This window comes from Rhincodon typus, chromosome 27 (assembly GCF_021869965.1).
Source record: "Rhincodon typus isolate 14 chromosome 27, sRhiTyp1.1, whole genome shotgun sequence".
Taxonomy (NCBI): domain Eukaryota; kingdom Metazoa; phylum Chordata; class Chondrichthyes; order Orectolobiformes; family Rhincodontidae; genus Rhincodon; species Rhincodon typus.
In genome coordinates, this window is record NC_063358.1 from 719587 (window position 1) to 737412 (window position 17826).

The 17826-nt window shown below is 42.7% G+C and overlaps 1 protein-coding gene across 1 annotated transcript in view; it reads right to left on the minus strand.

The window, feature by feature from the left end:
* Positions 1-201: 201 nt before the first annotated feature.
* The window catches only part of LOC109921228 (tumor necrosis factor alpha-induced protein 3-like), a 76397-nt gene continuing 58772 nt past the window's right edge, over positions 202-17826 (minus strand). Inside the window, exons 5-7 of the mRNA XM_048612904.1 lie at positions 13189-14099; positions 7820-8061; positions 202-1253 (exon numbers count right to left, since the gene is read on the minus strand). Of these exons, the coding sequence (XP_048468861.1) occupies positions 978-1253; positions 7820-8061; positions 13189-14099 (1429 nt within the window). The 3' untranslated portion in view covers positions 202-977. The remainder of the gene's footprint in view (positions 1254-7819; positions 8062-13188; positions 14100-17826) is intronic.

The window sequence follows — 17826 nt, forward strand, 5'->3', positions numbered from 1 at the left end:
TAACAGAAACTAGAAACTTGGAAACTAGGAGTAGGTCATTCAGTCCTTTGAGCGTGCTCTGCCATTCAATTATGATCATAGCTGCCCACCCTAATTCTCCTAAAATCCAGTGAATACAGTCTTAACTGATTCAGCCTCTCTTCATACGTTAGTCCTGCCAGCCCAGGAACATTCTTCCTCAGATAAGGAAACTAAAACTGCACACAATACTCCAGGCCTGGTCTCACCAAGGCCCAGTACAATTGTAGCAAGACATTGCTGCTCCTGTACTCGAATTCTCTCACTATGAAGCCCAACAGAGAATTTAGCTCCTTTATTACCTGCTGCACCTGCATGCTTACCATTAGCAACTGGTGCACAAGGACACCCACATCTCATTGCACCTCCCCCTTTCCCAATCTACTAGCATTCAGATAATAATCTGCTTTTTTATTGTTATGACTTAAGTGGATAACCTGACACTCATCCACCTTATACTTAATCTGCTATGCATTTACCTAACTCATAATTTGTCCAAATCACACTGAAGCATCTTTGCATCCCCCTTGCAATACACGCTTTCACCCTGCTTTGTGTGGTCTGCAAACTTGGAGATGTAACATTTAGTTCCCTCATCCAAATAATTAATGTATAGATTGTGAACAGCTGGGTTCAAGCACTGATCCCTGCGGTACCCCACTAATCACTGGCTCAGAAAAATGAAAAACTTCACTCAGAAAATTGACCCATTTTTTCCTACTCTTTGTTTCCTGTCTGCCAACCAGTTCTTTATCTATGTCACTGTCCTCAATCCCATGTACTTTGAATTTTAAATAAATTGCAAACTATTTTTTCAGCTTTGTTTTTTCTGAAAGAAATTGGTCTTTTGCTAGATGCTCAACTGTGATATGGACTGCATTACAATGAGAAAATTGGCAATGAACAACTGGGGAGAGGACAAAATCAGCTGGTATCCCCTGTCTGTTGTCCCAGAATATCTACTTTCTGTGCATCTGTAAAGTAGTGAAACAAGCATTACAGTATCCATCACATTTTGCATTCCCAAAGTGCACACAGTCCTGAGTTCTACAAAGGTTTCTTTTTGACTCCAGGTTCTGTTGATCTGATGATGATAAAATGCGAATCTGAGAGCACTGCAAACAACCTCCATCGCTGCTGTTGCCGCTTGTCACTAACTCCACCTCAAAGAGTTTGTTGGTCGTTCTGTCAGATAATCCCTGAACATTCGATGGGTTATTCGGCACCATAGGACTCTGCAATGACAACATTTTATTTAGCCAACTCCATTTAAAAGTCAGTTAAGAGTTTTACACATTTTGTTGTTTATTCCATTGCTTTCACGGATTGTAATCAAGCACAGGGTACCACATTAGAACTCAGCTCGTACATTTACCATTTGCTGGTTTAGCTGAAATTTCACAGCGAACCTTTTGTCAGCGGCAGCAATACAGTGCATTGTCTCAACATTTTACTGTTCCTACACCATGGTTGATATTCCAATGTCTCAGACAATCTTTTATTATATTCTTTCTATTTACCTTTTTTGAGATGTGTAGTTAAGGAGCTGGAGATATTATGTGATAAACTTACTGTTAAAGTTCCTTTTTTAATTAATCCATGGGATGTGGGGGTCACTGGCTAGTCCATTAATTATTGCCCATCCCTAGTTATCTTTGAGAAGGAAATGGCGAGCTGCTTCTTGAATAGCATAAGTCCTTCAGGTGTAGGGCACCCACAGAAGGATATTTGCAAATATCTTCCCTTCTACTGGGAATAGCAGCATTCAGTTCAGTTCATAACTGTAAACAGGGCTGCTGTAATGCCCCAGTAATGGAGAGTTCAAATCTCAGCTTGTGCGAAAAACAATCTGGAAATTGGAAGCTAACATCAGAAAAACAGTGACAAAGAAGTCCCAGGCTATCTTAAAAATAGTAACTGGCTAACTGACATCCTTTCAGGTAACCAGTCTGGTGAGTCCAGTTTCATACTGTGTGACTGACCCCTAACTGCCCTCTGCAGTGGTCTGAGGATGGCAGCGGTACCTCTGCAAGAACAGAGTTGTATATCTCTTCTCCTGAAGGGGTGACGTCTCCTGGTGACCACTGTCTACACCTCGTATGGATGGTCACTTCATAGAAGTCTATTGAGGATCTGCAGAGGTCATTTGATCATCTATGATCCTGATCCAGTTTTATCTCCATTGTCCTCACTGACACCTTCAGCAGACCATTCAGGACTGAACTTATTTCTTTCTTAATAATAAGGACCCTCACTCCCAGCCTGTTATACAAGATGAGGTCCTGAAGAGGTTAATGCTAATGCTGCTTTGGTTCCATCCATCCTACTGATGGCACAGGCAGTTAGTGAGGGGAGACAGGGAGTTCTTCTCTGTCTTTCAGAGGGACTAGATGGATCAGCACATGCCTCGGACAGTCCTAGTTATTATAACCAACTAAACGGAGTTGTATTTATTGATGTCCAGTTCTGTGCTTGTAATCAAGCACAGGGTACCATATTAGAACTCAGCTCGTACATTTACCATTTGCTGGTTTAGCTGAAATTTCACAGCGAACCTTTTGTCGGTGGCAGCAGATCCAGTTCTGAGGAAGGGTCACCGGACCCGAAACGTTAACTCTGTTTTCTCCTCCACAGGTGCTGCGAGACCTGCTGAGCTTTTCCAGCAACTTTGTTTTTGTTGTATTTATTGCCATCATGCAACGATCCTTCTCTAAATCCAAGAACAGTGCCTCTCCTGTAGATATTCTACAGTGACGGATATCCGATGCCAATAATCTCTAGAGAGGTCCAAGACAAAGCAAGGACAAAGGAGCAACCACCTCGCGCAGTCCATACCCAGTAGCACACACCAGCAAAGGTGGGAAATACCGTAATGTATCATGAGCAGTCATCTGAAAAAATACCACAGCAGCAACCCATCACCAGTGCTGCAGCACCCACCATCTCCCCCCATGTTCTGGCACACCCCCTCACAATCTCCTGCAGCCATATCCCCAACCACCCCCACACAACACACTCCTGCACCCCGACCCCAATGTGCTGTAACACCTTCTCAAAGCACCTCTGCACCCAACCCTCTAACATGCTCCATCACCCACCCCCACAATATCCCCGAGTGGGGAATGTACAATAATTAAGCCAGAAACCAACAGCATGTGGATTGCCTTGTTGTTATATCCTTTGGGTATTTGGGGACATTAACTGATATAAAAATTGTGGGGTTTCAGATATTATCTCCAAATGAACTTTATACCACCGATCATTCTACCTCTGTACATCTGAAAAGGAGCTCTGTTTAATAAACTAGTGAGCCACTGAAAGGAGGTAACTGTCATATTTCTAAGTTACAGCTTTTTGCTAGAACAGACTGCAAAGTGTTCCACTTTTTTGTGAAATGTTCCTCTTTGATCCAGTACAGAAGAGGGTTTCCCCAGAAAATGTTTTCAGAATATGCACATGGAATTGAGGGAAACTTGGCGAGATGGGTCAGAAACTGACTTAGCAATAGGACACAAAGGGTAGTGGTGGAAGGTTGTTTGAGTGTCTGGAGGCTGATGTCTAGTGGTGTACCTCAAGGATCAGTACTGGGACCCTTAATGTTTGTTATATACATAAATGATACAGATGAAAATGTGGGGAATGTTAAATAAATTTGCAGATGACACCAAGATTGAAAGCATGGTTAAAAGTGAAGTTTATAAAATCATGAGCAGTATATTCAAGATTAATGGTAGTTGCCTTTTCCCTAGGATGGGGGATTTCAAGACTAGGGGGCACATTTTTAAGGTGAGGAATGTGGAGCAAATTTCTTATACAGAGAGTGGTTTGCATGTGGAATGAACTTCCTGAGGAAGTGGTGGATGCGGGTACAATTACAACAAGTACATGAATAGAAAAGGTTTGGAGGGATCTGGGCCAGGAGCAGGCAGATGGGACCAGTTTAGTTTGGGATGGATTAGTTGGGTCTGTTTCCGTGCTGTATGACTGTATGACTGTGACTCTATAAGATGGTTGTAGGTTATAGAAAGATATAGTTGAGTTGGTCAGATGGGACAGACCAGTGGCAGATTGTTGTTAACCCTGATAAGGGCGAAGTGATACACTTTGGAAGAAGAAAGAAGATGAGGGAGTATTTAATGAATGGCAGGACACTGGGTAGCCTAGAGAAACAAAGGTTTTGGGGTAATTATTCACAGATCCCTGAATGGGATAGTTAAGGTGGCATATGGGACACTTGCTTTCATCAGTCAATCCCTACAGCATGCAAGCAGGCCATTCAGCCCATCAAGTCCACACCATTCCCTCCGAAGTGCGTCCCACCCAGACCCACCCCTACCCTTTCCCTGCATTTCCCATACTAGACACTACGGGCAATTTAGTATGGCTGATCCACCTAACCCACACATCTTTGCACTGTGGGAGGAAACTGGAGCACCTGGAGGAAACCCACGAAGACACGGGGAGCATGTGCCAATTCCACATGGTCACCTGAAGTTGGAATCGAACCTAGGTCTCTGGCGCTGTGATGCAGCAATGCTAACCACTGAGCCACCGTGCTGTGTCGGTGCAGACTTGACGAGCTGAAGAGCCTTTTCTATACTGTATGAATCTGTGAATAAACTCCCTTTTCTGCATCACAAATGATGCTAAGGACCCGCAGAATGGTTACAGCACAGAAATGGCCATTTCGCCCCCTCACTCTGTGCCAGCTCCCTGTAAGACAAACTCTCCCGTTTGCGCTTGCCTCCCATTTCACTGTAGTCCTGAAATTGTTTTCTCTTTAGATAATTATCAAATTCATTTCTGATGGCCTTGACTGAACCTCCCTCTCAGACAGTACATTCTAGACACTAACTACTCACATGAACCTGCCTCCACTACACACTCAGACAGTCCATTCCAAACCCTAACCACTTGAGTGAGCCACTTTATTGCAACTTGCTTTCCTACTTATTTTAGTGTCACGTAAATTTAACTATAGTACTCTTTAACCCTACATCCAAGTCATTAGTAAAGTTTGTAAACAGTTGAGGTCCAAGGACTGAACCCTGTGACACTCCATTAGTTACAACTTGCCAATCAGAAAACAATCTATTTATCTCGATGTTCTGCTTTCTGTTGGTTAGTCAATCCACTATTCAAGCTAATAAATGATTTCTAACCCCATGTGATTTTATCTTGTATATTAACCCTTTATGCGGCACCTTATCAAATACCTTCTGGAAGTTCAGGTATCCTACATCTGTAAGATCCCCAGTAGTCACTTCACGTCAATATTCACCAGGAGAAGGACATGGATGATGGCAAGATCAGAGATGGGTACGTTGATATTCTAGGACATGTTGATATTAAGAATGAGGTGGTGTTGGGTGTCTTGGAAAACATTAGGGTAAGTAAGTCCCCAGGACCTGATGGGACCTATCCCAGAATAATGAAGGAGGCAAGGGAGGAGATGGTCGGGGCCTTGATAGAGATCTTTGTATCCCTTTTAGCCACAGGCAAGGTCCCAGAAGACTGGAGAATAGCCAATATCATTCCCTTGTTTAAGAAGGGTAACAGGGATAAACTAGGAAATTACAGGCCAGTGAGCCTTACAATAGTGGTAAGGAAATTATTGGAGAAGATTCTTAGGGACAGGATTTATTCGCACTTGGAAAAGAATGGACTTATTAGGGTTAGTCAGCATGGTTTTGTGTGGGGGAGGGTCTTGTCTCATCAATTTGAGTTTTTTTGAGGAAGTGACGAAGATGATTGATGAGGGTAGGACAGTGGATGTTGTCTGCATGGACTTTACTAAAGCAATTGACAAGGTCCGTCATGGTAAGCTGGTCAGATAATTAAAGTAGTGTGGAATCCATGGGGAGTTGGAAAGTTGGATACAAAACTGGTTTGATCATAGAAAAGAGAAGGTAGTTGAGAAGGGTGTTTTTCTGACCGGAAGTCAGTGACAAGTGGTGTTCCACAAGAATCAGTGCTAAGACCTCTGTTGTTTGTAATATGTATAAATGACTTAGATGAAAACGTGGGTGATCTGATTAGAAATTTTGCAGACAACTTGAAAGTTGGTGGAGTTATGGATAGTGAGGAAGATTGTCAAAGGATGCAGCAAGAGAGAGATAAGTTGAAAAGTTGAGCAGAGAAATGACAGATAGAGTTTAACCAGACAAGTGTGAGGTGAGACAATTTGAAAGGTCAAATGCAAGAGGAAAGTATTTAGTTAATGGCAGGTCCCTTCGGAGCAATGATACACAGAAGGATCTTGGGGTCCAAGTCCGTAGTTCCCTGAAAGTGCCAACACAAGTGGATAAGGTGGTAAAGGAGGTATATGGCATGTCTGCCTTCATTGGTCAAAGCATTGAATATGAAAGTTGGCAAGTCATGGATTGTCAAAGTATTTTTCCCAGGATGGAAGTGTCAAATACCAGGGGCATAGATTAATATGAGAGGGGAACGGTTTAAAGGAGATATGCAAGGCAAGTTTTTTTTTAAAACATAGAGTGGTTGGTGCCTGGAACACGCAGCCAGGGGAGGCGGTAGAAGTCAATAGGATAGCCATGTTGAAAAGGTATTTAGACGGACACATGGTCAGGAAGGGAATAAAGGGGTACAGGCCATGTGCAGGCAGCTGGGATTCATTTAGAATGCCAGCATGGTTGGCACAGACATGGTGGGCTGAAGGGTCTGTCCCTGTGCTGTACTGTTCTATGCTGTATGGGAGAGCCTAGAACTAAAAGAGATAGTTTTAAACTAACCGGTCATCCGTTTAACACAGAGATGAGGAGAACTTTTTTTCTCTGAGACGTTGTGAAACTTTGAAACTCTTTTCCCAAACAGCCGAGGAGGCAGGGTCATTGAATATTTTTAAGGCTGAGGCAGTTTGATTCTGGGTGGAAATGTAGAGGTGAGACCACAGTCAGATCAGCAATGATCTAATCAAATGGTTGAGTAAGCTTGAGGGCTGAATGGCCTACTGCTGCACCTAGCTTGTCTGTTTGTACTGGAACCATGTTTTTTCTGACTGAAAGCACCATTTATGGCAAAGACAGCCAGTGTGGAGACAGAAACAATGTCAACATTTCATCAGTCACTAGATTGAAACTTTAACTTTACTCTGCAGCATCTGCGAAGAAACATTTTCAGCACCTTCTGATTTTATGGCAGATTGCCAGAAACCTGTGTTAAAGTAGTGGCTAATATGATCACACAGTGTGGAGCTGGAGGAACACTGCAGGTCTGGCAGCATCAGAGGAGCAGAAAAGCTGACGTTTCGGGTCGGGACTCTTCTTCAGAATGACCAATCCCCACCTCTCCCTACCTACACTCACCTATCACCATCCCACCTACCTTCTCCAGCCCCACCCCTCTTCTCAATTTCTGAAGAAGGGTCCCAACCCGAAACGTCAGCTTTCCTGCTCCTCTGATGCTGCTTGACCTGCTGTGTTCATCCAGCTCCACACTGTGTTATCTCTGACTCCAGCACCCGCAGTTCTTGCTATCTCCGGCTAAGATGATCAGTTTGATTTATATTGACATTATTTATTTTAAGGCAAGGAAGGGAATGCATCAGAAAAGGTAAAATACAAAATTAGCAACTAAATGAAATTCAGATAAATAACTGAAGTAACACTAATCATTCCTGGTCAGATAGAAGATTCACTGAGAAAATTGCAACACTTCTAATTCATGAGCATAGAGACTGTATGATTTGGATGTATTCTGTAAATTATACAAATGTAAATTATAAAATCATTTAAGTTGTACAACACTGACTTTTCCTTGGTATTAAAGAAAGTTAACTCACCCAAGTCTGTTGATCTGCAGGAACATCATTGCCAGACTTGATTCTTTGTGAATGCTTACCCTGTGCATTAACATAGCATTTTTCACAATATCCACTGTACACTGGATTGGCAAGCATGCTACACTCAGCTTTAGAACAAACTGACATGTTTTTAAGGTGGGATGAAATCTGAGCAAGGTTCTCATTGGGAGCAGTTGGAGAATGATTGACTTGCTGGTTTGGATCCTGCTCAGCAGATGCTCCTAGGAAGAAAGACATTATCATAAATCTGATTGTTAATTGTACTGACCCACAAAATGTGTCAGCAAAGGCACAGGATACTTTTTTTTAAATAAATCAGTGTTTCTGTGCAAAACAGAGCTGAGTTTGGAGATTGAAATGTGGACTGACAGTACTTGCCCATGTACACATTGGTATATTAAATGGCATGGGTGCAAAGGGATGGCGGTGAATTCTGGGATATCCCAGCAGGACTGAGTTGTTCTGGTAACAGCAGGCTGTAAAATGGTGACTGGGACACTGTAGGGGCAACATGGGGTAATTAATGAGGTTGGTTTGGTGAGATACAGTGACAGGCCTCACAGAGAGAGGCTCTCCATAAAACTTGACCCAACTGCCACTCTGCCAAAAAGACAAGATTCAGCCAAAAGCTTTTTCTCTGTGGATTTAGGGAAATGCAGCTGAACACGTGATTGAGTGGGAAAATGTAGATGTTACTTTAAATACATTGGGATATCGTGTTGAGCACCAGCAATATACACACACACACACACACACAGAAACACACAGAAACACACAGAAACTGTTTTCAGTCAAATTCTCACTGGATTAAAGTGCTCTTCACACCTCTAATCCAACAACAATACTATGCAGCAACTGGAAACCAGGAATCAGAAACACTGGCTTTGTTCAAACTGTACTTCACAACAAAATGTTGTTTCTATTTTAAGGGAAGGGCTATGTTCCCTTTTCTGTGTCCTTTATACATTTCAATATTTTTATGCCCCAAGTCAGTACAGTTTACACACCAGTATTGCTACCAGAAAGCTAACTCGCATTTTTGTATTTTTTCATATTTACAGGTTTGTTTTTTACTGGGTTTAATTTTAAGAATCAGCCCGAAAAAGTTTCACATTCTATCAAAATGGAAAACATCTGAATCTCCCATTGTCCAAAACTGGGAAAGGAACAAAACTTCCCGAGATAACCCCTTCCACAAGGGACCTTCTTTAACCAAGAAGGGACTGTAATTATAATTGGCTATTTTCATATGACTGTTTTGTACTTGCATGTATTTTTTCCTCTTTAAATATATCACTTCTGTCTAGCTTGGGATTTCCAGTCAGGAACTGTATACCTGAGGTTAGTTTCTGCCTTAAAACATCTCCTGTCACCATAATTATATTTTGCAACTTTTGAATTTCCCTTTAGAATCTTTTGCTTTTATCATCCTTGGGCTATTTTCCTTCAAGTCATCTGCAATAATTTTGAAAAAGCCAGGGAGGTCTTTACTGCAGATCCCTTGGGATCAGTCAGTAGTACTTCCTCCTGGTGGTGGTGAGCTAACAGACTGAGACATAGAACGCAGTGGGTGAGCTAAACTGGTTGGGGGGAGACCTGTGTCCCTCAGTGACAGGAATCCCACCCTCTGGAACTGCTTAAGGATCTGGATGTTGGGGTTGTGGATAGGGTGGATTTGCTCACCTTTGGAGGGGGTGGGGTTGGTGAATGGCTTTTCAATTATATTCAGGAGAGGAGGAGGTCAGTGGTCCATCTTCTCAGGGGGTGCCCTGAGGGGGCAAAGATTTATGCTTCCTGTATTACTAAAATTATTATTAAAAACAGGGGGAGGCAATGGCCTAGTGGGTATTATCATTGGACTAAGTCAAAAACCCAGGAATGTTCAGGGGACCTGGGTTCGAATCCTGCCATGCAGATGATGGAATTTCAATACAATTAAAAAATCTGGAATTAAGAATCTGATGTTGACCATGATTGTCAGGAAAAACCCATCTGTTTCACTAATGTCCTTTCGGGAAAGAAACTGGCAACATGTTGACTCCAGACCCATAGCAATGTGGTTGATTCTCAACTGCCCTCTGGACAATTAGGGATGGGCAATAAATGCTGGCTTGGCCAGTGATACCCTCATCCTGTGAATGAATAAAAAGACTGGGCTGCCACTCCCCCCTCACCAACTGTTTGATAGCAATGGGCAGGGGTAATACTGGGGTATTTCAACTAAGCCTAACTCTGAGGCAGCTTCTAACAAGATCAATTGGGGATGGCCATGAATTATTTATCGACGTGTGAGGGCAGTGCTGCTTGTTTTGGTGCCCTCCCATTCTCTGTCGGATGAAGTTGGCAGAGGGTGCTGGAGCACTTGCCCTACCTAATGCCCTCTCTCTGCCACAACTCATACTCAAGTGACAGGGGCATGTCACATCAGGTCCAGACAACTACAGTCACTACGAACAGATCATCAAGTTTCTTTCCACAACTGGAAGTTATTTTCACTGAAATCCCCGAGCATGAGTACTGAGCTCCTGCTCCCCCATATCCCCAGTGGATCAGAATAATGTAGTATAACTGTGTTGAGGATTAAACCATTAAACATCCCAGTGTAGGCCATGTCATGAATGTTAAATAACTGGGGTAGCAGGGAGGCGTAGCATGTTCCCCAATATTTCCTCGGGAATCTCTGTTATGTAAATAACCAACTTGAAAAAAGAATGATGCCAATTGCAGACATTTCCTGCTATGACCAAGAGGATGTTTGAGGAGAAATGTTTGCAAAGGAAACTTCTGACCATCGGAACTCTTTCCAGATAAGTCAGTCTTGGTTATTAGTTTTATTAATCAAAAAGAATACTGTGTACAATTGTCTTGAGGAAGACATTCCTGGAAGGCCATATCCAGTGAAATATTGTCTTCTGTATGTACAGCCAGTAGGTGAAGCTAGTCCTATATAAGAGTGTGTGGATAGGTCAAACTGGAGGTTCCAGACAGCATCTCACACAATGTTGAAACATTAGAAAAAGGGCAGCAACAATTTTGAGTTCATTTTTAAATGGTCTAAGAAGAAAATGTAAATAATGCTAAAAGGAGATAAGACGTTGAAACTTTCTGTTTTGCACTCATCAGTACCAGGAGCAAGAAACAAACTTGAAAATAGAGACAAATTTATACAGAATGAGAAGAGAGTGCTGATTGGTTGGCGATTCAGTAATCAGTTAACTGTCAATCTTAACCCCGATTGGTCAGGCTGTTGCCATGGGGATAGAACAGAGTTTGGCTTTCTCCATGATCTCATTTTTGGAGAAAGATACAATGCAGATGTATGTCCAAATTCCTTTTGCCTGCATAGGTCAGGGTCCAGTCATTTTTTTTTAAAGTAGCTTCTAGCTTGGACAAATATACTTCAAACCTGGCTAATAATCTTCAGATGGTTTTCAGTGTAACTTGGCACATTCTGGATTATTTAATGAGTGGTTTCCAATTGCAGATACACACAAACTGGTGGATATGCTTTCCTGGGGCTTGCAGGTTTGGCACAAATGGCCTGCTGCACACTGCAAATGGTCAATTGTACGTGTTATTTTGTACAATCCGCCAGGTGATAGGATGTACAACCTACAGACCTGGCATCACACTGGCACTGAAACTCACATCACATGTGGTGGGCAGAATGGTTTGTTTGACTTGATGGCAACATCCTGTTAAAGGAGTCAACCACTCATGGGTTTACTGCATTGTAACAGCATGGGACATCTAGCTTCATCTGTTTTCTTTCTTTCTCAGTGACACTGAAGGAACAGCGATATATTTTCAAGTTAGGAATGTGCGTGGCTTGGAAAGGAATTTGTAGGCAATGGTGTTCCCATATATCTGCTAACCTCATCCTTCTAGATGTAAGTGGTTGTGGGTTTGGAAGGTGCTGACTGAGAAAATAGTTCAAGTTTTTGAGAGGCCCTCCTATTCCAGGGTAATCAGAGGTAGACAGGACATTGTTCAGGGCCAAATTGATGGATGTAGCTCTTTCATGAGTTTTCACGATATACAGAGAGTGACAATTCAATCAGGTTATCTATTATTACACAGGATAATTTCTATATGTCCTATTGCAGTGTCAAGCTTACACTGATCAGACGTCTAGTGCTCTACTCTACAGGCTGACCTTGTAGTTCATGGGACTTTAGGAATCTCAATGTATACATGGACCTGTGAATATAGATAGTAGTTAAGAAAAAATTTCCCGACTTCTGATTTTCTGATGTCCAAAGATGTACAGGTTAGATGGATTGGCCACGGTAAATGTGGGTTACAGGGGTAGGATGGAGGCCTGGGTCTGGGTGGGCTGCTCTTCGGAGGGTCAGGGAAGGCTGGATGGGCTGAAAGGTCTCTTTCCACATTGTTGAGATTCTATGATTCTCAACTAACACACCGAGGAAGGGAAGCTCATTTGATTACACCATTTCAATAGTAAATTCAAACATGGCTGGAGTTTATTAAACTGCATAAAGAAAGGGAGACAACAAGGTGCAGGGCTGGATGAACACAGCAGGCCAAGCAGCATCATAGGAGCAGAGAGGCTGACGTTTCGCCCTAGACCCCACTGCATAAAGAAAGGGTTAGGATTAAGCTCCAACTTCGAGTTTCCTTTTAACAATCTCTATGTTCTGTCTAATCTAGAATAATTTTAAGGGAAAAAATGGACTTTGCTGTCTTTAAGGTAAATGTAACAGAATTATATTGTGGATCTCCCCATGTTAATGGGAGACTGGGTTTCCTGATGGAGATTAACTCTTTCATGTTCAGTGGAGAAGGGGAGGTACAAGATGGGAGGTCAGTCCAGGCAGAGATGGAGGACTGAAGTCTGAAGAGTAACAAAGATATGGGTGGGAGTTTCAACAGTTGTTGGGCTGAGAGGGGTGCATGTGCAAGTGAGGAGTAGGATTGGGCAATTTAAGAATATTGCAAGGAAATTGACCTCTCAAATGTTAATGTTGATCTCTCTCTCTCTCTCTGCACCTTCTCTGTGGCAGTAACATTGTATGCCACACTGTTCTGCTACTTTGCTGCACTCTGTATTCTAAAGGCTGCCTGTATAGAAATGCAAAACAACAATTTTCACTGTGTCTGGGTACATGTGACAACAATAAATCAAACCCAAACTTAAATAATTATCTAAAAACCTATAGTCAGATTTCTGCACTTTGTGACCCCATAGCCTCAGCTGCTGTGTGTAATGCAGTTAAAATTGAACTGTTGATCTCCAATACAAACAGGCAGATACCTGGGAAAAAAAAAATCAGGCCATGGTGTTTATAACTTCCAGAAGCATGCTTAACGAATGCTAAACTACTTACCAATTTCTTCCACATATCTAAAGAAACATGCAGTACAGAATCCATTCTGTTCTTCAGTCCCAAAGTACTGGCAGTTTGGATTTCTGCATTTTGCAGATTCATTCAGCTGACTGAACTTCTGTCTCTGTTCCTGGTGAAGGAGTGGTCCATACCTGCTACTCTTGGCCGTGGCAGCTTGCGGTGACCCTAAAGGAATTTGCTTGGTTCTGGTCTGTGACTTTGAGAGTGAATCCCTCATCTCTGAGCAAGAGAAACACAAACCATTGAATGTCCTTATCACTTGTTTGCAACTGTTGCAACTTTCTCCCCACAAATCCATCCCTTGCTCCACAAATTCATCTGCCACTTTTGGAAAATGTGGATCAGAGTTACTGCCATCCTCTGGAATGTGGCCACTTCTTCCTTGGAAGCAACTTGGGCAAAATCCATTCATTATTCCATTTCCAGTGAATGGACAATGAGATGTTTTGCATTTGAGGGCATTGGTCTTACTGCAGATGTGATTATTGGATGATGATGGTGGTGCTGCTTTTGGGGGAGTTGATGGGGTTTTCCTGCTGTCTTGCAATCCAAAGATTGTTGGACTTTCGGACTCTAACTCCTTCACATCGTCTCCTTGGACACCACTTTGTTTACAATTGTTGGCCCCCAAAGAGACATCTTCTTTTTGGAAGGCATCATGACATGTGTGACAGAATGGCTTTGTGAATTTTGAGCAAAAGTATGTGCATCCAGGAGTTAAACATTTGTCTCCCACAATAGACAGATTGGAGAGAAAAGCAAGTTCATCTTCATTTCTCCCACTTCTTTCTTTGTCTGTGTTTTGCTGCCAGAATTTGTACTGGTGATTAACCAGCTGGAAATAATCTTGAACCAAGTTAAGATCGTCAGGCAAAGGATTAATATACAACCTGCAAAGAGAAACAAAGCTACATTTATTTAAAATCCAACATTACTGCTTGGAAAGATATAGTTTTCATGAAATGTTTTTCAATTGGAAGATAAGACAATTGAATTTAGCCTACTTTGTAGGAGCAAGGAGCCTGAAATGAAAAGGCCAGAGTGTGCTCGATCATAGATGCAACAATATCCTAGTGAATCTCTCGGATTTCAAAATTTATTGTGTTAGTTGCAGTATGAGATTGGAGAGAGATTTATTGGTACTTCTTGGGGCAGAGAGGCAAAGTTTTTTTTAAAAATGTTAGCAAATTAATACTCAATTGCATTTAATGAAGAGTGCATGAGGACAAGCCAGCAGCACCACGGACATACCAAAACTGAGTTGACACCCTGGTCAAGCAACAAAACAGGACAACAGCATGCAGCAAACAGGCCCAAGTGCTTCCTCAACCAATGGATCAAATCTAACCCCTGAGCACCAGGATTGCCCCATCTCATTATAAGTGATGGTGGGCAATTAAACAACTCTCTGGATGTGCTGGTCAGAGACTACATCTAGATTACTGTGAGCAAGTTTCGTCCCCTTATTTACAGAATGATATTCTTTTATTTGGAGTGGGGAGACCCGGAGCAGCTGAGTGTTCGCAGACCAAGGGATGGACTTTGTGCCTCTGTTTTTCTGACAGACAGAACACATGGCAGAGGCTGAGGAGTGATCTGGTCGTTTCCTTTTCTTTTGGCTGTTTCTTTCATTTCTGCTTCTGTTTTAATCTTGAGATGGCACCGGAGAATGGTGGTATACTTTTCACTGTATTCCTGTTCTCAAGTACACATGACAATAAAATCTACAATCTACACAAAAACCACTGACAAAGTTCAGAGAAAGTTCACTCGGATGAACCCCAGCAGGAGAGTTTGTCTTATGAGCAAAGGTTAAACAGGTTTAGAAAACTGAAACGTGGTTTCGTTTAAGGATCCTGTACGTTTAAGAGGCATGACAGGGTGAATACTGAGGGGATGTTTCTGCTCATGGGAGAATCTAGGACCAGAGGGCATAGTCTCAGAATAAAGGGGCACCAATTTAAGACTGAGATGAAGAGGAATTTATTCTCTCAAAGGGTTGAGTGTCTTTGGAACTCCTTGCCTCAGAGAGCAGTGAGGGTAGAGTTCTTGTGTATATTGAAGACGGAGATAGTTTCTTAATCAGTCAGGAATCAAGGTTTGCAGGGAAATGGAAGGAAGGACAAGTCTCGGATCAGCCATGACCCTATTGCATAGTGGAGCAGGCTCGAGGGGCCGAATGGCCTATTTCTGTTCCTATTTCTTATGGAGGAGCAGGAAGCTCCACAAATATCCATATCCTGAATGATGGGAGACCCCAGCACATCAGTACAAACGATAAGGTTCATATACTGGAACTGCCATCAGCTGGGCTCATAGTAATCAATCAAATCAATCCAACAAAGGTATGTTTAAGGCTCCATTGATAACATCAACCTGTTCTTTCTTAAGCTTTGAAGAATGGGGAATTTCAAAAGATTTAGATCATAACATAAAGACCTTACCCACCCTTCAGGATTGTTTATATCTATTTCATTGATATGTGAGCCCCACATTGAGTAAAAAACCCAAGCAACCCACAACATGGGCTCAGTTTGAATTCAGTGTTGAATTCAATTGGCTCTGTGTAGTTTCTTTCTGTGATTATACTCCACCCTCGTTCCCCTTTTGGATTGATCCGAGCCAGGGGCGTGCGTTCTGATCCAGCTCCAGCTAGCTTTAAAAATCATGATGTGGAGGTGGTGGTATTGGACTGGGGTGGACACGGTCAAAAGTCACACGACACCAGGTTATAGTCCAACAGGTTTATTTGAAAACACAAGCTTTCTGAGCTCTGCTCCACCCTCAGGTGTAGTGTGGAAGAGGAGTTATACTGACAAAGAATTTATAAGCAGGAAGGTAACAACCTTAAAAATGGCTCGCTGACCACCTCTAGGTTTCTATTGATCAAAATGCAAATCCCAGAGTTTCTTTCAAGTCATTGCCCCGAGATAATTAAAGTTTTCAATCAATGTCTACAAGAGGTGACATCACAGGTCAGATAATGCATTTTAGGTGTGAGACCTTGTTTAGAACCTGACTGTGTTTGAACCTGGAGTCAGACTTTATTTCTAAACAAAATAGAATGTATCTGCAAAAATACAAACATCTTGGATGAAATAATTCACCCCATAGATTTATATATATATGTGTGGTGTGAGTCTGTGTGTGAGAGAGACTGTGTGTGCGCGTGCGTGTGTGTGCGAGAGAGAGAGTGAGGGAGTGTGTGTGTGTGCAAGAGACAGAGTGTGGAGCCTGACTCCAGGTTAAAACACTGGCAGATTCTAAACAAGACCTCACACTTAAAATGCATTGTCTAACCTGAAATGTCACCTCTTGTACGCACTGATAAAAATTTTAATTATCTTGAGGCAATAACTTGAAAGAAATTCTGGGACAAACCCGACCTGGCCAATTACCACCCCATCAGTCTCCTCTCAATCATCAGTAAAGTGATGGAAGGTGTCAGTAATAGTGCTATCAAGCAGCACCTGCTCAGCAATAACCTGCTCAGTGACGCCCAGTTTGGGTTCCGCCAGGGCCACTCAGCTCCTGACCTCATTACAGCCTTGGTTCAAACATGGACAAAAGAGCTGAATCCCAGAGGTGAGGTGAGGTGAGATGAGAGTGACAGTCCTTGATATCAAGGCTACATTCGACCGAGTGTGGCATCAAGGAGCCTGAGCAAAACTGTGATCAATGGGTATCAGGAGGCAAACTCTCTGTTGGTTGGAGTCATACCTGACACATAGGAAGATAGTCGTGGTTGTTGGAGATCAGTCATCTCAGCGTCAGGACATCTCTGTAGGAGTTTCTCAGGATACTGTCCTACGCCCAACCATCTTCAGCTGCTTCATCAATGACCTTCCCTCTATCATAAGGTCAGAAGTGGGGACGTTCGCCGATGATTGCACAAAGTTCAGCACCATTCGTGACTCCTCAGATACTGAAGCAGTCCTTGTTCAAATGCAACAAGATCTGGACAATATCCAGGCTTGGGCTGACAAGTGGCAAGTGACATTCGCACCACACAAATGCCAGGCAATGACCATCACCAATAAGAGACAATCTAACCACCGCCCCTTGACATTCAATGGTGTTACCATCACTGAATCCCCCACTATCAACATCCTGGGGGTTATCATTGACCAGAAACTTAACTGGACTCATCACATTAACATAATGGCTACAAGAGCAGGTCAGAAGCTAGGAATACTGAGGCAAGTAACTCACCTCCTGACTCCTCAAAGCCTGTCCACCATCTACAAGGCACAAGTCAGGAGTGTGATGGAATACTCCCCATTTGCCTGGATGGGTGCAGCTCCAACAACACTCAAGAAGCTTGACACCATCCAGGACAAAGCAGCCCGCTTGATTGGCACCACATCCACAAGTATCCACTCCCTCCACCACCGACGCTCAGTAGCAGCAGTGTGTATTATCTACAAGATACACTGCAGAAATTCACCAAAGATCCTCAGACAGCACTTTCCAAACCCACGACCACTTCCATCTAGAAGGACAAGGGCAGCAGATACATGGGAACACCACCACCTCCAAGTTCCCCTCCAAGTCACTCACCATCCTGACTTAGAACATAGAACATAGAACATTACAGCGCAGTACAGGCCCTTCGGC